Source organism: Hylaeus volcanicus, chromosome 5, assembly GCF_026283585.1.
Source record: "Hylaeus volcanicus isolate JK05 chromosome 5, UHH_iyHylVolc1.0_haploid, whole genome shotgun sequence".
NCBI classification, from domain to species: Eukaryota; Metazoa; Arthropoda; class Insecta; order Hymenoptera; family Colletidae; genus Hylaeus; species Hylaeus volcanicus.
In genome coordinates, this window is record NC_071980.1 from 13,513,190 (window position 1) to 13,535,574 (window position 22,385).

Sequence of the window (22,385 nt, forward strand, 5' to 3'; positions counted from 1 at the left end):
TCATGTAATTTTAAATGAAAAATAAAATCTTCACTTACTTTGTGTATTTTCTTCTTCATCGTGTCACGAATTTTGTTAAAAATTCAACGACAGATGGCGTAATTTGTCAATTCCATTATTATCATAAAACTTAATTATATAAAATTAGTAAATAAATATTTCTTTGTCTAATATATCTAAATCATATTATTATTTAATTAACGAACGTTTAAAATACTAAATTTGCAAATATTCTACGAATATTAAATATTTAATTTTATTTCATAGCAATTCACTTTCCATTTAATTGCTATTAATTATATGTCTAAATTTGTAGACAACAGTTGCAAATGATACAATAATCTACTTAGTAATCTATAATTTATTTTTTTCACACCTAGGGAATTTTTAATGCAGTACACGAGAATGCAGCCATAAAATGATATAATGAAAATTTATTTAATTTTAAATTTTAGTAACTAATAATGTTACGTTATCTATACATTTTTTTGTACGTTTAGAAATAACATAATTTTAATTTTCTTTCAATAAAAACCGAATACGGACTGTCGAGTTATATAAACAACAGTGAGAAGCATAGATATATAACGTCTATGGTGAAAACGACGCTACCATGTGCAGTTTGAACTTTTTTGAACGCTGTTTTCATTTGTTTTAAATTGTATATATGGAAATAATGTTTTGATCTATCAAAAAGTTTAAATAATAGGGAAAGTGCTGTGAAAATGAATGTCCAGTTGTTTGCTCATTCTTACTTACGTAATGAATGAAGTATTTACTACGAAACAGTTAATCAAACCATAGAAATGAACTTGTGACATTTACTCGAATATTTAATTATGAATCATATTGTAAATAAATAGAATTTATACTTATACAAACATGTTCATTTAATATTTAAGTAACGAATTTTGTTATATATATACATATTTATTTATATTTATATTAAATTTACGTTGAGGTATAAATTAATTGAAATGAATTGGAATCAAAAATTATACAAAATACATTATGCTTCGGTCATGCGTGAACAATTTATAAAAGCTATAAAAAGTTGAAGCTCATAATGAAGTGAATTTGATATAATGGAGTTATATCATTCTTATAATCTTCACTTGAAATATTGCCAAAATAAGTTTCTATTCTAATGAAATAGAACAAACAAAATGCAATCTCTTAATAAAATGCCATCCTTCGGGGATGATACTTTACATGCCTGTCTTCAAGCTGAAGTTAAAAATAATGACAGTGATATGGAAAAATACTTTAAAGATACTATTTTTTGTTCTAAGTCAATAAATAAGTCGATTGATGTTGACGAAATAAATCAATCAAAACAACACAGTATACTGCACAGCTTAATCGAGACAAAAGCCAGTTTAAATAAAAATAATTTGGAACTCGAAGAACTTAAGAAAGATACTATTGCTATGAAAGAAATAAATAGTAAACCTAATATATCAAACAAGATGAAACTCAGAAGTATTACTTCTTTAAACAGAAATCGTGATTCATCTAAAATAGGAAAGGAAAATATTAGTTATCCAAAAAGTGGTTTTTCATCAAAGACAAATACGTTGTCAAAAAAATGTAAAGAATCAAAAGTGATCTTAAGTAAAATTAGAAGTAATGATGCACATAATACAATGTATGATACAACCAATAGCAAATCATCTAACAGTAATGTAACAGGAAGTATTGCTGAAAAATCATCAGAAATAAACCCTTCTATTATTACTATCAGTACTCAAGAGAAACACAAATTGGCTTCTTGGGGTTTACCACCAAATATTCTTCAGGTAAAATATTATAGTGGACATACATTTAAGAACATATGAATAACTATACTTTTATAATTTATATTAGTGTATTACAAATATTAATAATCATTTTTTATTATACTTTTTAAGAGTCATTAATACATATTAGGCTTAAGAAAGATTTTTGGTGTAAGTAAAAGTAGAATTTTTCTGAAAAAAGCACAGAACTCTTTCCTTTACCTAATAAAGTATATCTATCGCTACATTTAATTAGCATTTATTTTCATGTTAAAAAGAAGTTAAATGAATTCTACAACTCTAATTACTTGTCTTTTATTTCGATACTTACTGTATGATACTTTTTTTACATTTAAGCTATCTATTATCTTAAACAGCAGTAATTATATCTTGCAGAAATATGAAATACGAGGAATAAAAGATATGTTTGCTTGGCAAGTAGAATGTTTATCAAATCATAAAGTCATTGAAGAGAAACGTAATCTTATATATTCAGCTCCAACATCTGCAGGAAAAACGTTAGTGGCTGAGATTCTTATGATTAAGACAGTATTAGAAAGGCGAAAAAAAGTAATATTTATTCTGCCATTTATCTCTGTTGTTAGAGAAAAAATGTATTACTTTCAGGTATGATTTCTTTTTACAATTAATCACTTGAATTCAGCATAGTACTTTTATTTGATTAATGTAATTTGATAGGATTTCTTATCCAATATACTTTAATTTTATCAATGCAATTTGGTAGGATTTGTTATCCGACAGTGGGATTAGAGTCAATGGGTTCATGGGTAGTGTTGCCCCACCTGGAGGATTTTCATCTACTCATGTTGCAATAGCAACAATTGAAAAAGCAAATTCCTTAATAAATCGTTTAATGGAAGAAAATGAGTTAAGTAATTTAGGTGCTGTAGTGATTGATGAATTACACCTTGTTGGTGATCCAAATCGAGGATACCTTCTTGAATTACTTTTAACAAAATTGAAATATATGACCCTTAGGTAATTGAAACACGTTTATTGCTACGTTTATTAATTATTTATTATACTCATGAAATATTTCTGATTTAAAATAATATTATACTGTGCTTATATGATATAGTAAATATTATGTAATAACTTTCTAATGAACATGTATCACTTTAAACATAAAAATGGTAATTTTATTGTGTTATAGAGATAAAAATATTAATATACAATTGATTGGTATGTCTGCAACGCTTCCAAATTTATCCATGTTAGCAGATTGGTTGGATGCAGAACTATATAAAACAGAATTTAGACCAATACCCTTAAATGAACAGTGCAAGGTACTCTTTCACAAAGTATAATTATGCCACTGGTACCTGACTTAAAATTGATAAGGAAATATTTTTTTGTTTTTAGATTGGTAAAAATATTTATGACAGTAAATTACATCTTATCAGAAGTTTAACACCAATGGCAGAATTAACTATGGACACAGATGATGTTCTTCACCTATGCATTGAAACAATATCAGATGGACATAGTGTACTGATTTTTTGTCCAACGAAAAATTGGTGTGAAAAATTAGCAGAACAAATAGCAGCTACGTTTTTTAAATTAGGTTTGTCTAGTAAATGCAAAATTTGTATTTTCAATGTAGTTGACAACTGTACAATTAAAAGAGTTTATAGTTAAAAATTTATAATGAAGTAAATATTTATTACGCTTTCTAGGTCAAAAAAATACACAACTAGGCGAAACTTTAAGGCAACAATTAGATTCTACATTAATCTCCGAAACATTGGAGCAATTAAAACGTAGTCCTGTAGGTTTAGATAATGTGCTAAAAAACACAGTTTCGTTTGGAGTTGCTTTTCATCACGCTGGTCTTACAATGGATGAACGTGATATCATAGAAGGTTCTTTCAGGTATTTAATTTACTAGTTTCAAATACCACTACTAAATTAGGCTTTATTAAATGTTAATTGTTTCAGATCAGGATCTTTAAGAGTCCTTATGGCAACATCAACTTTAAGTAGTGGAGTAAATTTACCAGCAAGGAGAGTAATTGTAAGATCTCCAATGTTTGGTGGTAAATTATTGGATAGTCTTACCTATAAACAAATGATAGGACGCGCGGGTAGAATGGGCAAAGATACAGCCGGTAAGATTAAATAAAGAAATAAAAAGAGTTTTGTTGTCTGCACTCAAAATATAAGGTTATTTCTTTCCATAGGTGAAAGTATACTTATATGTAAATCGACTGAACAAAAAGCAGCTGAATCGTTATTATCAGCTACTTTGGAACCCATTATGTCATGTCTTGAAGACGCAGAACCTTTAATTCGAGCTCTTTTGGAAGCTATAGCTAGTGAAGTTGTGTACACTCAATCAGATCTCGAGTTGTACACGAAATGTACATTAATAAATTTATGTGATGAACAGAATCCACAAAATTGTTCAAACAGAGCAATCAAGTTTTTAGTAAACAATGAATTCTTGTTGTAAGTATATTAGTAGAAATTATTTATTAATTTTCGTATTAGTTAATACAGGTTTACTTCACGCATCGTAATATTATCTAGATTGCAACAAACAGAAGAAGGCCATAGATGGGTAGCCACAGCGTTTGGAAAAGCATGTTTAGCGGCTTCTATATCGCCTAAAGACGGTTTGTTTTTACTTGAAGAGCTTCAAAAAGCAAGAAGATGCTTCGTCTTGGATACAGAGTTACACGTGATATATTTAGTAACACCTCTTAGTTCTGGAAATCAGATTGGGACTATCGATTGGATGATCTTTTTAGAATTGTGGAAAATGCTTTCAGAAAGTGAACGTAGAGTTGGCCAACTTGTTGGCGTGGAAGAACGATTTTTAACATCGGCTATTAAAGGCGTCGTGCGGACGGGAAAATCAGTAAATTATTTTTTACTCAATATACAGGGTGATTATGCAAAATGAGACAAGCTGTAGCTTCTTTTTAAGTGAAAATACAAAAAGTTAATAGAGAAAAAGGGTTCCATTGCGCAATAGGAATTATTTTTTAATTGTATAATTTTTTTGTGCAAGTGTAACTAAAAATTATTTCATCAAAAGATTATCGAACATCTCTGTACCGATATCAAACCCTGTTCTGTAGAAATGTACTGCAGCTTGGTCTAGTTTACAGAATTATTCTGTGTATAAATTAATTATTTCAGAATTATGTGAACCGACATACATCAATATTTTACTTTCAGCTTAGTATACACAGAAGATTCTATACTGCATTGGCGTTGCACGATTTGGTACGTGAAGTTCCTCTTAATACGGTTTGTAAAAAGTATGGTTGCTGCCGTGGAGTTCTTCAAAGCTTACAACAGTCTGCTTCTACGTTTGCTGGTAATGTTCTTGGTATTCATAATTTTTATACAAAGTATAAAAGTTTAGTATAAATCACCTGATACATGATAGTATTTCAATTTTATTTATAGGAATGGTCACGCAATTTTGTAAGCAACTCGGCTGGGATTGTATGGAATTATTAGTTTCACAATTTCAAACACGATTACAATTTGGTGTCTGTAGAGAATTACTAGATTTATTACGCCTTCCAATGTTGAATGGACTGCGTGCTAGAAGTCTCTATAAACAAGGAATTACGGGTGTAACAGATTTAGCTGTTGCAAATGAACTTGATGTTGAACGTGCACTCTATAAAGCACTTCCATTTGAAAGGTATCATCTTGGTGAAAATATTTGATTAGTATGCTGCGTTTTTAATGTTTTACACTATCAAAATGATATTTTAGTGAAAAAGGACAAGATGGTGAACACGAATCGGAAGCTGTGAAACGAAACAAGATGAGGACAGTATTTGTTACTGGGAAAGATGGTTTAACCCCTCATGAAGCTGCAGTTATGTTAGTGAATGAAGCTAGAGTATTAGTTCAGGTATATAATTATTATTTCTAATAACAGTTAAATTTGAATTATTTTAAAAGTTAATAATTTTGTTACTTAATTACAGAATGAACTGAAGTTGCAGGACATGTCCTGGAAACAAAATGAACAATCTGTTATTACAAATGAATCTCATACGGTAACTAATTCACGAATACAGCAAGATATATTTCAGAATACAGAACGTATTGATATACAAACGAGCATTAAAATGTCTACATGTACCAATTCGCAAATTGAAGTTCACACAGATAAGCGTGAACAGAATTTATGTCCAACAAGTACTCCAACTATTGCTTCTGTTGATGAAGAAAAAGACTTATTTAGTAACAACTCGTGTAAAGACGAAAAATGTAAAGTTAATATACATACCATAGAAAATGACAAAGATTTTGAATGCACTTTGGAAAACAAAAAATGTAAAGTTAATATAAATGTCGTAGAAGATATTAAACATTCCGAGTATAAAGTGAAAAAAGATGTAGTTGAAGAAGATATGAATGATGGTATAAAACTTACTAATCAGTTGTTACAAATAGATATTCCAGAATTTTTAGATACTCCGACCGAAAAACTTTCTCTTGATTTCTTCGAAGTCAGTAGTCCCAAATTAATGGATAATTCGCTAGAAAGGAGAGTCAGTGAATCATTAATCAGTTTCAAAAATGACAAAATAAATCGAACACAAAATATTACTTCTAAACATTTAGTAAATAATATACAAAGTCCTCCAAACACGAGTAATATAGCGACTAACAAAATGGAACCCGCGAGTGAGATAGATACTGGGATATCAATTTGTGCAAATGCAATTAGACGATCATCTAGTTTTGCAAATCGTGAAAAACTAAGTATTTCAAAAAGTCCCAGTTTATTCGACGATACTTTAAATTTGGACACGCAAATTTGTAATGTTCTTGAACAAAATATCATTGACTCCTTGCATTTCTCAGAATTTGAGGAAACTAAGTTGTCTGGACTCAAACTAGCATCTGAAAGTAAAGTAAAAACAGAGTCAAAGGGTACTAAAAATGTTAATAATGAAACACAGACAGAAAAAGTTGTGATAGATAAAGCTATAAATAAGAATTCTACAAGTTTTTTAAACATGCAAGTAAAGCACGGTACATTATCGTGGCAAGATGATTCTTGGAACGAGCCAATCAAAATCACAGAGAAGTTAAATCAAATTAATGACAAAATTAATGAAGTATCTATGAAACACAATATTAGACACGTAAAAAATACAAACATACAGCACATTGTGGGGACTGCTGAAACGAGTAATAAAACGCCAGACATAAAGAAAAGATATGATATAAAATTTAAAAAATCTATAGATGTTCCTGATGATTTAAAAAAAATACCACAAAAACGCAGATTTAGTGATATATCGACTGAAAAATCACCCGTGGCAAATGTAGTTGTTTTTTGTCATAATCGCACAGCATCATTAGATTCGAATAAGTCGGATTCAGACAGTATTATTATTGGTTCACAAAATGTCAATTCACCTGCTGCAAGTATTAAAATACGAGCGAAATTAGATTCTGAGAAGAAGCAAAAAATATACACTCAAAAAGTTTCGAATCTCGTATTGGATGATGTTACAAAACGTACAAGTTCTATTTCAAATGCAATACAAATCGAAAGGTGTAAGATTAAACCAAAATTGAAGGAAATACTTGCAAACAGTATACGAAGTAAAGATTGTAGTACAGATAGTATGATTTCAAATTCAGATGAAGATACTCCTGTTAAATCTGCAAAAATCTTACAAAAATCTAAACTCAGCATTAAAAAGTTACAAAAAAATCCTGAAACATGTTTGCAGAATAAAAAGCCTGTGAATAACGCAAATGAAACAATGAATTGGAATACGTTAAATATTGTAAAAGTCGGGAGTGATAGAGGAACGTTCAATTTATTTAAACGTGAAGTAATGAAAAAACGATATATTGCTTTAGCTTTGAATTGTGAAATGTATAGTAATGATATAAATAATATAGGCTCTAGAATTATTAACTCTACCGAAAGGAAGAAGAGATCTAAAAAAGGAGAAAACTATGTTCACGGAGATAAAAAGTTATGTGGTGCGGCTATTTCTTGGGAAAGCAATATTGCATATTATATTTCTTTCTCTAACGAGCAAGGTATTACAAATTATGTTAATGTCATTTTTGCTTTTCGGAAACTATTAAAATAATATTCTTTCAGATTTAAAAGTTCCAAGCAAAGAGCAAGTAAAACTATTAAAAGAATTGCTTAAAAATACACAGTTAAACATAAAATGTTTTGGAACTAAAGAAATATTTAAAACTTTGTATGAATGCTGTGGTATATCTGCAACTTGTAAGTTTCTGGATCCAAAAGTAGCATCCTGGTTATATGAGGGTACAGTTTATGACAAAAATTTTAATGAAATGGTAAAGAATAGATATAATTTTCAATCTTATCTACGTTTCTAAATATTCATAGTGTAATTAAACTGTTTTAGTATTGTATAGCGATAGTGTATGTATTTTTAAATGTTTTTTAAATGAGCATATGCATTGTCTGGTAAAAAATTCAATTTTTCTTCATCAAAAGAAGTTGCAGAGGTTTTTAAATTTAGTTTTAATTTATTTAGAGAAGTATTTAAACTGTAAATAGGTAAAAGAATATTTTCCACAAGGGTGCTTCATAACAAAACGAATAGGTGCTTGTTCTGACACAGGACCTGGATTAAATATTAAAAGTTCAATACCAGGAGAATTCAGAGCAGCTGCAGAAGCTGTGCTTACATATTACATGACAGATACTCTTTTGGAGAAATTAGAACAATTAAGTCCAACATTACTATATACATTCAAAGGTAATAGTATTACTGTATTATATCTATATCAATATTTAATTTCTCTGTGTTCTGTTATCCTAAAGTTCGAAATCATTTTTTAGATATTGAAATGAAAACAGTGACTATACTAGCTTGCATGGAATTAACTGGTTTTGGCGTATCTTTAAAGTCATTACAGGATTTGTCTTCTATTATTCGTGAAGAAATAGAATCCTTACAAAAAAGAGCATATACATTGTCTGGTAAAAAGTTCAATTTTTCTTCATCAAAAGAAGTTGCAGAGGTTTGTAAATATATTTTTAAAATATATGCTTATTTGTGTAACTATTTTAATCATTAAATATTTACTGATATAGATTTTAGGTTTATATAAAGGCAAAAAAGCTAGCGTTAACAAAGCTGTATTAGAACAATCTGATCATCCAGTATCCAGTTTAATTATGTCATGGCGTAAATTAAGTACAACTCAATCCAAAGTATGTATATCAAAAGGATGACTTAGCTAAGCAGAAGCTAAATATTGAAAGCTATCAAATGGAAATTTGAAAAAGTTAAATATTATTACTAAATCTTTTTTGTTTCATAGATTATATACCCAATATTATATTTGGCTCAACATAGTTCTCGCATTCATAGTAACTGTGTTACATGTACATTAACGGGTAGAGTTTCAATGCATGAACCAAATTTGCAAAACGTGCCAAAGGATTTTACTTCTGAAGACAATAGCTTTATAATAAGCGTTCGAATGGCGTTTGTACCAGCTATAGGTAATATTATGTTGTCAGCAGACTACCGTCAACTTGAATTGAGAATATTGGCTCACTTTTCAAAAGATGCGATATTATGTGACATTATGCGGAAACCGGGTGATATTTTTAAAAACATTGCAGCAAAATGGAATCATGTGTCCGAAGACCAAGTATGTGAAAGATCAGAAGTATAACTTACTGTTCGAAGTAAATTTCAATTATTTATTATTCAAAAATGTCCGTTCATAGGTCGACGATAAAATGCGTCAGCATACAAAGCAATTGTGCTATGGAATGATCTATGGCATGGGAGTAAAAACTCTGGCTGAAAATTTGTCCGTAAATGAGGTTAAAGCCAAAGAATTTTTAGAATCTTTCATGAATGCATACCCAGGTATATCTAAATGGCTGAGCAGTGTGTTGGAGGAAGCACATATAAATGGATATGTAACAACTATATTAGAAAGACGAAGAATACTTCCAGGACTGAATAGCACAAATTCAGCAGAAAAATGTAAATTTTGTTTTTTAGTAATAATGTATTCGATATTAATTATCTACTACTTAATAATAATTTCCTTTAATAACTCATAACATAATCGATATATCTCAGAGGGCTAGCTGTCTGTGTAAAGAGATATTCTCAAAGCATAAAATCTTGTTACAAATCAGTTTAACCAATAAGCACTTCCAATGAGTATTAATAATACGAATGATAACTTTCATATTCTGTATTTCTACTAAAATATTTATTTGAACTCAACATGTTTATTATTCGGTGTAGTTTTTTTTTTGTTAAGAAAAATGTATCAATTCTTAAGCTATATGTTAAGTTTTTGCAAATTATCCACCAATAAATTGCTATAATTTTTGTATTATATAGCACAAGCAGAACGTCAAGCTGTAAACACTAAAGTTCAAGGTTCTGCAGCAGATATTGCTAAAAAAGCGATGGTAAATATCGAAGAAAGAATGCGATTTGAATTTCCAACTGCAGCAAGTGTTATGCCTGCTATCTATCCTACACGTAATTTAAGAAGTAACAGCAGAGAAGCACAACAAAGAGGTGCCTATTTGGTACTACAACTTCACGATGAACTATTGTACGAGGTAAGCATTCTGTAAAATTGTATAAAATACTTAATATGAACATTGAACTCCTACGATTATACAAATTTTTATTTTTAAAGAAATATTAAAAATTTGTTAATTTTAGGTAAATATAAATGACTTAAAAGAAGTTGCAACAATAGTAAAAGAATCAATGGAGCATGTATGTCAACTTGCAGTACCATTACCCGTAAAGCTCAGAGTTGGTCCTGCATGGGGGGATCTATCCGAATATACTTTTTAACGATGATCTTTTTATGTTTGTTGCGTTTTACATTTATATATTTTTTTGTGTAATTCTTCAATTAATCATGTTGATCTATTTAAAATGTTATTTATTGAATTTGCACATGCACTTTTTACATGCATTCGTAGTTATAAAAATTTCATATATTTATACTATATTTTTACTTTTTTATACTATAAACTAAAATAATGAATTGTGTATTTAAATTGTATAAATAATATATTTTTTAAATGATTGTACATCATAGAATTAAGCAAAAATAATATTAGGTATGAAGCTTAAATGTTAAAAGTTCTTTTATATTATAGTAATTCGTTTTGAGTATTAATCATTGTATCAAATTCTACTATACTATTTTATCAAGGTAGAAATCATTAATACAACACAATGTTTAAAGATATTGTATGGAAAATATTATATAGTAATTTATTTTTTGTATTTTCGTATATCAATATTATTATTGTATTTGTAAAAATGCAAAAATGAAATGATTTGTACGAAACTATTAAATTGTACAGTAAATAAAAGGGTCGTAAATATTTAATATGCTAAGTTATTTTATGTAATTGCAATCCTATAAACAAATATTAATCTGTAGATAATTTTTAAATAATGCTTTTCAAATTGTATCACAAGGTGGTGCTAGCGATTGATGTAATTTTGTTACTGCTGTTTGTACTATTTGTTGGAAAGTTTCATCTTCTTTGCTAGTTACTTCTAAATTCAGTAAATCTATGTGTGCTTTTTTTCCATCAACAGTCACATATAGCTTTTCTCCTTTAAAAATTTTAGGTACAGAGTCTTCACCAAACATTTCTTGAAGCATTTCTATCAAACACTCCTTGAAATGCATGCGATCCATTTTTGTAGGCGCTGGTAATACTTTGGGTGGTTGATCCATCATTTCAGCTTGTAGTATCGCAGTCAAAACAGAATCTGCATACATATCATTTACAGGTGTTGCAATCCATTCCATAGTCACAATTTTTCCATCGATTGTTACATCAACATTTTTAAAAACGCGTAACTTTTTATCATCTACTATTTCTAAATTTCCAGCAATTTGAATCAGAAGGTGTTTTAATACTGGCAACGATGCTGAAAAATACACACTTTGCCTTTGAATAACTTGACTCATACTCATATCAGTATATTTTGATAAGTCGCAAGGTGCCAGCATGTGATAATTGAAATTCCTTTTAACTAAAACTCCAGATAATATCTGTCCTGGTTTCGGTGTTTCCATTGCCAATGTTCCCATTACTTTGGCAGTCTTTTCTCCTCTGAAATATAACTCAACAGCAACTGTATTTCTGGGATTATGTATCTCCATTGTTGTACTAGGATCATCTTCATATTCACGTTGTAAAGCAGCTTTCAATCTTCCCATTTCATTCTGTTCTCCATGTACGAGTACAACATGTGGTGGTTTCAAAATACGTATGAATTCTGAAGTCTGCTGATAATCTGTATGTGCTGAGAATGATATATAGTCGACAGACATTTTTAATGGTAACTTTTGTCCAGACATAGTTGTAATCTCTTCAGGCTCTGATAAAATAGTTTTAGCTAATGTTCCTTCTACACAATAACCAGCTATTATTACTCCATTTTTGGCATCAGTACACCACGATTCAAACAATTCTCTTGACAAACCACTTTGCATCATACCAGGGGAAGCCATCACTACACATGGTCCAATGTCTTCAAAATGGTCGATCCCTTTTAAATTTGAAATATGTTTAAAGACAAAAGGATTATTGATGGCTATCTGTCTTCTTATTTTATCATTCATAGCATTCACATAAGTTTGGTAGACTGCCATACACTTCTTTGCTAATGAAGAGGCATAATATATAGGAATTTCATGAAGTTCAGGATGCTGACTCCAATACTCATCTAAAATAAGCAAAAGTTCCTGTGCTCTGCCTAATGCAAACACAGGTATCAAGCATCGTCCACCTCTATTAACAATTTCATGAACTAGATTTGTAAATCTTCCTTCACGATCTTCTCTTTTCTCATGTATATGTGTACCATAAGTAGACTCAGTAATTAAAACATCTGGATGAATATTTGGAATTTCAGCAGCCATTAAATGTCTATCTTCTTGTCGACTGAAGTCTCCAGTGTACAAAATTTTAACACCAGCTATCTCTATCATAAACATAGCAGCACCTAATACATGCCCAGCATTATAGGCCCAAAATTTGATTCCAAATACATCTTTTTCTTCGTGAAAATTAATTGTTTCTATTTTATCCATACTGGTTTCAAGATCTGATTCAGTATATAACATTTGCTCTGTTGCAATATTGCTTACTTTGATGTAATCGGATAATAGCCAACGATAAATGGCTTTGGTGGCATGTGTCATGAAACATCGCCCTTTAAAACTGGTTTTCTGTAAAAACCATGGTAAGGCTCCACAATGGTCCAAATGAAAATGAGAAATTAATAGTAAATCAATTTCATCCGCTTCTACTAAATCTACAAATGGTAATGCATCCATTCCAGATAAACCAGGATGAATACCACAATCTAACATAATTTTCTTTCCTTTGAATTCCAACATAATACATGATCTTCCTACTTCTTGGCCAGCACCAAGTGGTCTAATCGACAATAAGTCGCTTTCTTCAGCTGGTACTTGTGTATCTGGTTTTCTTTTCCCAGACATTTTGTACATATTAATAATAATCGTGTAGTAATTAAACTGAACTATTACCAAACTTATGCTCTCATAGTTTCATATTTTTTATACATACAAACTGTGTTTTCGTATACAAGTTTGGTAGGTTATGTGCAAAACAATGCACATCTTTTCCCTCGCTTATAAATGTTGTATGAATGCATCTTAGTTTAGCATTCTAAAGAAAAATGAAATGTCCGTACATTATACACTAATAATTACTAATTTGTGTATGAAACTGGCATGAAAAGTAAAAATTTATCTTGCTGGTTGATATTTAATATATGTGAAAAGTATTTGCAACAAAGAGATTATGTTATAATCTCGTTGATTTGCAACGAAATCACATAAAACAAAATAATGTTATCCTTCTATGTGTGTTTTATGAATAAACAAATATTAACGTTTAGGTTTATAACAATTGATTGCGGCTTTATGAAAATAACCTATATGTCGTATGTATGCAAGAAAAACAAACGACATAGTGTTGATTGGTGCCACCATGAAGACTGTATAAGGAGATCCAACTTTCCTAGGGAGTTAGATTTCGTTATGCAGTCTTCATAGATGTACTAAAACACAGTGATGGCCAAAACCCTAGGCTTCGAGTAAATCTGAAGTTTGCCAATATGTTTGTCTCGTTTCCTCTTTCGAATATTTCCCAAAACAGGAAACGAGACAAAAACATCGGCAAACTTCAGATTTATTCGAAATCTAGGGTTTTGCCCATCTCTGCTAAAACAACGGATTACTAATCTAATCTAAGTATAGTACAAACATCTATGGTCTTAGCCCTCATTCTTATGTAACGTGTATAGGAACTTAAGGCTTGAGCCATTGTATGTTGGTAATCTATGTTTTGACATTAGTTTAAGATGGCGGTATTTTTCAGTGTTGGTGCGTGGTAGTAGTATCGGGTTCTTTGATTTTTTCGTGTTATTAGTAGTAAATTCGTTGTTAATAAATTATGGAGGCTGGTGCGAGTACCGGTACTCGTACAACGCGATTTATGATGGAAGGTGTCGGAGCTCGGGTCATCCGTGGACCCGAATGGAAGTGGGGTAAACAGGTTAGTAGTAAGGTTAACTTATTTAAACATTATTTTTCTCTAAAACACTGTATTGTATCTGTCAGGAATGCATTTCGAATGTTTTAATTTACAATTTCTGTTACATTTTTAACACATTATGTAATTTCATGTTTATACAGTGTTTAAAATGGACATATACATGTGTGTTTAAGGTTAGCATGCAGTTGATATTTATTTTATTTGATCCTTATCGAAGAATCATTTAGACTTAATATATTTCGTAGAATGAATATACGTACTTCTATTTCTATTAAAAATATAATATATATTCTAAGAGAATGTTTAATTGCATATTTAATTTCTATCTTCATTTTGTGAAAAATATACAAACTATAAAAATAAAGAAACAAAAACATTTATACATCTTAATATATCTTTTGTTAAGTTTTAAGATTATTTTGATGATATACGTTTTTAGTTTATCAAATTTAATTTAACTTCTCTTATTTCTTATAAAATATTTGAGGCTTTTGTAGCTTGGTCTTTCATGATAGATAATATCTAAGGCTTCAAAATGAAAATCTTGTCGTTTGGATAAGATACTTCAATGTTTTATTGGCATTGCAGCTAGCTCGTATCAGTGTCTCATTTGATCTGTGGAATAGCTGGCTGCAATGCTGGCAAAATGTTAGAATATCTTATTTGAAGGATTCAGCTTTTAATTTCTTGTTCAATAGGATGGAGGAGAAGGCCACGTGGGAACTGTTCGAAATTTCGAATCTCCAGAAGAAGTTGTTGTTGTTTGGGATAATGGTACAGCCGCTAATTATCGTTGTTCTGGTGCATTTGATCTTCGAATTTTGGATTCAGCTCCTACTGGTGTAAAACATGATGGAACAATGTGCGATACATGTAGACAACAACCAATTTTTGGAATTCGCTGGAAATGTGCAGAGTGTGGAAATTACGATCTCTGTTCTATTTGTTATCATGGAGACAAACATCACCTAAGACACAGATTTTATCGTATAGCAACTCCTGGAAGTGAAAGAGTCTTATTGGAACCAAGACGTAAAAGTAAAAAGGTATTAATTTGTCTGTTTAAATGTTGTAGAGTTATATGTTTAAGTTTACATGTGATATACATATATATATGATATATTACATCCTATATAATATAGATATGTAATTCTTTTTATACATAATTTTAGATTGCAATTCGTGGTATATTTCCTGGTGCAAGGGTTGTGCGAGGTGTTGATTGGCAATGGGAAGATCAAGATGGTGGAAATGGACGAAGAGGTAAAGTCAATGAAGTTCAAGATTGGTCAGCTGCCAGCCCACGTTCAGCAGCTTATGTTATATGGGATAATGGTGCCAAAAATTTGTATCGCGTGGGCTTTGAAGGAATGGTTAGTTTAAAAAAATGTATTTTTCATTCAAATATTAAATATTGTCGAATGTATAAGCCTGAAGTGTTTTGGTATATCTGTAAACTCCTCAGTGGCGAGGATTAAAGCAATTATTTGTATGCGTAATTATCTATGTAAGAGAACAGTGGTCTGTACACATACAGAAGATATAATTAGTAATGGTATATGTTTTAGGCGGACTTAAAAGTTGTTAATGATGCTAAAGGTCAAACAGTGTATAGGGATCATTTGCCACTGTTAGGTGAACAGGGTCCAGGTCGAACTGGTCCGCACGGATTACAAATTGGAGATCAGGTAATCTATGCATATGAATAAATCTGTAAGATTATTGTAATAATCTTAAAAGAAGTAATAAATAATGTCTTTTAAATTACAGGTTAACGTTGATTTAGAATTGGAAATAGTGCAGTCATTGCAACATGGACATGGTGGTTGGACAGATGGAATGTTTGAGTGCCTTGGCACTACAGGCACTGTCGTTGGTATCGACGAAGATCATGACATTGTCGTGTCATATCCAAGCGGAAATCGATGGACTTTCAATCCTGCTGTATTGACGAAAGTGCAAATACCAGTACCAGTTACCAGTTCAAGCTCCGATAATCAAACATTTGCGGTTGGAGATTTGGTACAAATATGTAATGACTTAGAGAAAATTAAACTGCTTCAACGCGGTCATGGAGAATGGGCTGAAGCAATGGCGCCGGTTTGTATTATTTTTTAGTTGATCATGTTAGTAGTTTGTAATTATTTTTATTAATGTTTCCGCACTTTAACAGACTATGGGAAAAATTGGTAGAGTTTTGCAAATATACCACGACGGAGACTTAAAAGTAGAAGTTTGCAGTACATCTTGGACTTATAATCCCCAAGCAGTTACGAAAGTAGCGAGTAGCGATGGTAGTGTTCCGGGAAATAGCAGTGGAGGTACGTTTCAGTACTTAAAGATAATTGAATTATACAGGGTGTCCCAAAAATGTTGTAACACCTTGAAAGGGGTGGTTCAGGAGATGATTTCAAACAACTTTTTCTTTAGCGAAAATGTTGTCCGAGGTTTCGTTAAGGAGATTGGCGTCGAGACGCTACCGCGTTTTTAGATATTAAGCGAAAACCCCGACCAATCAGAGCGCGAGTATGACGGTTGAGCGTAGGCTACGCGTTAGCCGGCCGCGCTCATACGCTACCGCGAGCGCTCCATCGGCATCCTCGCGCTCTGATTGGTCAGTGTTTTCCGTTAATATCTCTTCAACGAAACCTCTGACAACATTTTCGCTAAGGAAAAAGTTGTTTCAAATCACCTCCCGAACCACCTCTTTCAAGGTGTTACAACATTTTTGGGACACCCTGTATTTCTTTTCAATATATATAGATCGCTGATATTATCATTAATTATTTACATTAATTATCTACTACAACCATTTATATCTTACTTTTAATTCATATATCTTTTGTTTGTACTGTTTTCTAAAACTTTTAAATACGTTGCTTTTTTAGAACGTTTATCAGCACTGTTGAAGAAATTATTTGAAACGCATGTTTCGGGTGATGTTAATGAAGAATTGGTGAAAACTGCGGCAAATGGCGATGCTGCTAAATGCGAAGAATGCTTGAAAAGACCAGAAGCCGATGTAAACGGTGTATTTGCTGGCCACACTGCTTTACAAGCTGCAAGTCAAAATGGTCATCTAGAAGTCATTAAAATTCTCCTCCGTTACAAGGCAGATGTAGAGATTGAAGTAAGTATTTTTTATTTAGTTTATATATTAAACAAAAAATGTTTATATATGTATTACTGTGGAGATACTTATGTTTTATAACAACGACTATTGTATTTAAATCTAAATTCGAAAAAAGTATGCATTTATAAATAGATATATTTAAAATAATATGTGTGGTACATTTAGGATAAAGATGGAGACAGAGCTGTACATCATGCAGCTTTTGGAGATGAACCAGGAGTAATGGCATTGTTAGCTGGTGCGGGAGCTGACTTGAATGCCAGAAATAAAAGACGTCAAACAGCCCTCCATATCGCGGTTAATAAAGGACATGCTGGTGTAGTGCGCACGTTGTTGGAATTAGGTTGCCATCCAAGTTTACAGGTAAGTTTTTATTTTACATACATTTTCTTCTTATTTTGTGTGAAAACATAATCTAGTACTTGCAATTTTATTATCGATGGTTAAAAATATCTTCTCGAATGTAAATTAAAAGTGATATTGAACTAAAATGAAAATTATTACGAAATATTAAATTAAATATATTTAGTATTGTAAACTAAGATCTACGTTGATCTTAATTTTACAAGCTTGGCTTTTCATATCAAATGTTATTCTTCATACTAATTAAACTTGCATAGCATTGCAGTTACACATTCATTAATTACTTTACTTGGGAAGCATTATTTGCTTAAAAAGAAATTAAAAGTATGCATTGATATTTTAATTCGATATGGAGTTTTTGTTTTATTATTAGTGTATTATATTTCGAATATTATTAAAAATATATCACGTAACAAGGTTGTGGTTGATGGTGGGTATTTTCAGTAGTAAATTGTTGCGATAGCTTTCCACAATATATCATTAGCATTACCAATATCAAGGTTGTATAGGCGGGCTAAGAATTTTAAGAACTTACAGCATTTTATTCTCATAATTTCCTTCTTCGGTTTTCCCTCAAAAAATATATTTACCATTTCTTAAATCATTTTTAGTGATTTTTCATATACAGGGTGGAGTACTATTTTACAATAATAACTCCTTATAGGGTCATCCAAAGGTCAATGTTATACATGTTTGAATATGTCTTTTTATCAGATACAAAATTACAATATTGAAAATACCTCATCCCGACTGAAAAAACGCCAGTGACCTTAAAATCTTGGAAAATATGACCTTCAGATAATTTTTTTGTCTATAATAGTATGATCCCGTTCTAATATTTTTCTCCTAAGACATCTCTGCGTATCATTAAAAGTAATGGAGATATTTTAGGTACAAATCTTAGGTGGCCGACTCTGTATATTTAAAGTTTGATGCTCAATGACAATAGGACGTAATCGTTAATAAAGTTGATGTTATCAATTACATAAAAATGGAAATATTGCAAATAATGTTATTTATAAATTATGTCATAATAATAACAAGTATGTGGGTGCACATGAAACTAAAGTTTTTATGGCTTCATTTTAATTTAAAAATAAATTTAGTATTATGTTAAATTAAAATTAAATTGACGTGTAGAACACGTATTTTAATCGTTTTTGACTTCCCAGCAAGGAAGATTATACACTTCTCTTTGATGTTCTTTTCAAGTCTCTTTGATGAAAAGAATTTAAACGAAGAATTATATCACTTTTAGAAATATAAAAACAATTGGCAAGGATTTGGATTCATTACATTTTAAAAAATATTCATTGGTTCTCCATAAATAAATATTATTTCGATTTAATCCCTTTCTAGTAAACTTGAAATCTGTTGAGAAATTTGTAAATTACAAGCACTGTACAACCTGGCCCTTTGTTACTTCCGACCTCGATCTCTGCTACTTGAAATTCTCCGTCGTTATTGTATTTTTTACTCTTTCGTGTACTCTCGCACGTGTCAATCCGCCATGAATTTTCTCCCTCGGTTTAATTACTCGGCGCTGGAACTTGTCCTCCTTCGTTTTTGGTTTCGAGAGTGGAACGTCGTCGCGCATACAGAGTCACACGCACGAACGTGAATTAGTGTTAATTCACCTTTGTTACATGGGTATCTCCTCATTTGCAGGAGACTTAATTAATGCAGTTATCTGCCTGGAGGAAGCCTCGAATTCCACCTGCGTTACGAGTGTCGCGTGATTGTGTTTGAGAATACGTGTTGCGCATAATCAAGGCGCGCTCTGTATATCTGGTGTCCGGGCAATGGGATATAACCGGGGGTTCCCTATTTTCCTTCGAAACAATTCGAACCTGAGGACAACCGGGAGCGTTTTCTTCGATAAACAACACTTACGTGCCTAGCATACGCCTGGTAACGCAGGACTCTTTCGTTCCTCGATGTTCTTTTATTTTCTTCTTTCGAGATAGCTCCTCTCTCGATCCTCAGCCACCATCATAACAAAACGTTTCACGCATTTGGAAGGGAAGGAAGATATTTACGGTCCGTTCCGTTGCGGAATTATTGTTGAAACGCTGATTGTTTTAAAGAATAGATTATACATATGAAGCAGTTGGTTGGTGCTGTTAGGAAATGGAGTCTAATAAATAAGTCCTTAGGTTGTAATTCTTTTTATATTACTTTGATTAACCAGTCGGCTGTAGCGTCACGAAAGTATTTGAACACTCAGTACGAAATACTTTATTAATTATAATAGGTATATTATATAACATTTACTGAAGATTTATTAACACTGTAAGGAGGTACGACTCTCCAGATTATATAGGTAAAGTTTCAAACAAAACGAAATTTGTAAACAATAGATTTGAATTATTTCTTGTAAACATAGAGTATTTGAACACACAAGAATGAGTTCCAAGAATCAATGAAAACTCAGTTTTTCGGTCACTAAATGTAAACATTGATTGTTGTTAGTCATCATCGTACATACATTTGTCAGTCTGAGTCTAGCATTCATTGTGAAATAGTAAATACTGATCATGTGCCCTAAAACATTTAAAATTCCTGAAAGTAAGAGAAAATTAATTGTCGAGTACTAAATATTAAAGATTTAAAAATGACTTGTTCAAATACTTTTGTGGCTTCAGCAATCTCTATGTTTACAAGAAATAATTCAAATCTATTGTTTATATATTTCGATTTGTTTGAAACTTTCCCTATAAAATCGTTCGCGTTCGAAAGTTGAAAAAGGAATTAATTAAATCGGGTTATTAGAAATTCTTTAAAACGCAAGCACACAGGTGATTACAATAAATTTTTGCAAAGCCTCCATTTCGCGTAACGCTCTTTCACAGGTAGGGAAAGTAATTAAGAAAGTTAGGTAATGCTTCCTCTCATTTTCATAATCACCGCGCGAAATGGTATAAATTAACAGTAAACGTAAATCAACGATGTTTTTAAGTGGCGCACTCCGGTCAGATGGCTAACGTACCGTGGCAATGTACCAACTTTACATTTTCGTATTTTCGGGGGATACGATTTTTAACAAATTTGTTTACAACTGTATACTCTAAAGAATATTTGGATTTTGACATAAATTATACTATGAGACCATTGATAAACAAAGTAGATGAAAGAAACTTTCAACTGTACCTATCCTGGTTTCAAACATTGTGAACTATGTAGTTGATATAAAAAGATTATTTGTACGTTCTAATAAATTTATATATATATATACACATATATAAGTTTTCTCAAAAATCATTTGGTACAAAGGGGGACATCATATGAAATAAATAATTTTGTTTTAAATAAAATGGTTGGAAAAATGAAAAAAACAAATTAATTGTTTTAAATGGAACTTAATATATCTTTATCCATAATAAGTTAGTATTTGTTTCGACAATTTTTCTGATCTATTGTATAATAAAAGGTCATTATAATATAAAACCTTAAATTGGAGATAGTTATCAGCATATTTAACGCAGTTCACCAGTCTGTAGAATAAGGTAGAGCATCGTTCTTCCTTCTTTAAGATTCGAATCATAAAATCATCAAGATTAGAATTATAACTTTATTAACTATACTACGCCGCAAAATTATTCATCACATTTTTGTCATTTCTCAAATGCGCATTACACCAACAATTTTTATTGTATCGAGACAATTTGTTTTGCTATTTCGTAGGTAATTAGTTGTAATTAGTCAACTTTTGAATTGCCTGACAAATACGGTAAAAAGGTTCACCTTTAACATCTGATAACTTCTGAACCAGTGAATTCCTCGCCTGAAAACTAGCATTTTTGAATTCCACTCGCCGAAATCTACAGGCTTATGTAAAAAAAGCTTAAAAATGTTAGGTCCGCCAAAGTATAGTTTAACCTTTTAATTCAATATGTGACTCAATTATATTTTTGTCTTCATAAATAGAAACGTCAAACGACAAAGTAAAAATTGTAAAGTGTCCAAATATTAAAGTTACTCGCTGTACGTTTGTCGTGAATTTTCGTTTAATCGTGAAGTATGACAGTGTTCGTTGCGTAACAAGCGGCGAGAACAAATGGTACCGTGCTTAAACGAAAGTGTCATGAAGTGCGTACAATCGTGCGAATTCTAACCAATGAGGATTAATCGGTCCCGAGAAATCATGTCCTCCCGTGACGCCAGGCAACTCAATCTCTCGAACATGGTGTTCCAACCGAGCCACTTTATTTTACGAGCCCGGCCAGGACACCAGTGCGCGCCATAATCGAGGCCGATTGTGTTCGCTACGTTGGCCGCTATGGTTAAATAAATCCCGAGAATGAACCACTGTAATTTGCATCGATTCGTGTCTACGGATGTGAAATTGGGATTATTTCACACCTGTCGTGGTTAAACTTTACTTTAGAGGATCAACAATGGTTACGTTTTTTTATTTTTTACATAATCATGTAGATCTCGGCGAGTAGAATCCGAAAATGCTAGTTGTAAGGCGAGGGATCCACTGGTTCAGAAGTTA

At 31.4% G+C, this 22,385-nt stretch overlaps 3 protein-coding genes across 10 annotated transcripts in view; 2 read left to right on the forward strand and 1 right to left on the reverse strand.

Moving 5' to 3' along the window:
- Positions 1 to 243: 243 nt before the first annotated feature.
- LOC128876552 (DNA polymerase theta) lies at positions 244 to 10,627 on the forward strand. Its single transcript, XM_054123018.1, has 21 exons — positions 244 to 1,799; positions 2,175 to 2,405; positions 2,524 to 2,777; positions 2,953 to 3,085; positions 3,162 to 3,363; positions 3,476 to 3,671; positions 3,738 to 3,907; positions 3,980 to 4,247; positions 4,329 to 4,659; positions 4,983 to 5,124; positions 5,217 to 5,460; positions 5,535 to 5,676; positions 5,753 to 7,838; positions 7,903 to 8,111; positions 8,338 to 8,539; positions 8,623 to 8,804; positions 8,878 to 8,997; positions 9,108 to 9,443; positions 9,523 to 9,787; positions 10,157 to 10,383; positions 10,490 to 10,627. The coding sequence occupies exons 1-21, from the start codon at positions 1,167 to 1,169 to the stop codon at positions 10,625 to 10,627; spliced, it is 6,711 nt and encodes a 2,236-aa protein (XP_053978993.1). The 5' UTR covers positions 244 to 1,166.
- Positions 10,628 to 11,244: 617 nt separating this feature from the next.
- On the reverse strand, positions 11,245 to 13,814 carry LOC128876553 (cleavage and polyadenylation specificity factor 73). Its single transcript, XM_054123019.1, has one exon. It carries the CDS (start codon positions 13,317 to 13,319, stop codon positions 11,250 to 11,252), a length of 2,070 nt encoding a protein of 689 aa, XP_053978994.1. The 5' UTR covers positions 13,320 to 13,814; the 3' UTR covers positions 11,245 to 11,249.
- A 393-nt stretch (positions 13,815 to 14,207) lies between these two features.
- Positions 14,208 to 22,385, forward strand: part of LOC128876107 (E3 ubiquitin-protein ligase MIB1) — a 421,765-nt gene continuing 413,587 nt past the window's right edge. For all 8 annotated transcript variants that reach the window (XM_054122207.1, XM_054122203.1, XM_054122205.1 and 5 more), the window contains exons 1-8: positions 14,208 to 14,391; positions 15,090 to 15,437; positions 15,564 to 15,764; positions 15,960 to 16,079; positions 16,162 to 16,491; positions 16,565 to 16,712; positions 17,280 to 17,521; positions 17,690 to 17,887. In XM_054122207.1, the coding sequence (XP_053978182.1) occupies positions 14,290 to 14,391; positions 15,090 to 15,437; positions 15,564 to 15,764; positions 15,960 to 16,079; positions 16,162 to 16,491; positions 16,565 to 16,712; positions 17,280 to 17,521; positions 17,690 to 17,887 (1,689 nt within the window). In that variant the 5' untranslated portion in view covers positions 14,208 to 14,289. The remainder of the gene's footprint in view (positions 14,392 to 15,089; positions 15,438 to 15,563; positions 15,765 to 15,959; positions 16,080 to 16,161; positions 16,492 to 16,564; positions 16,713 to 17,279; positions 17,522 to 17,689; positions 17,888 to 22,385) is intronic.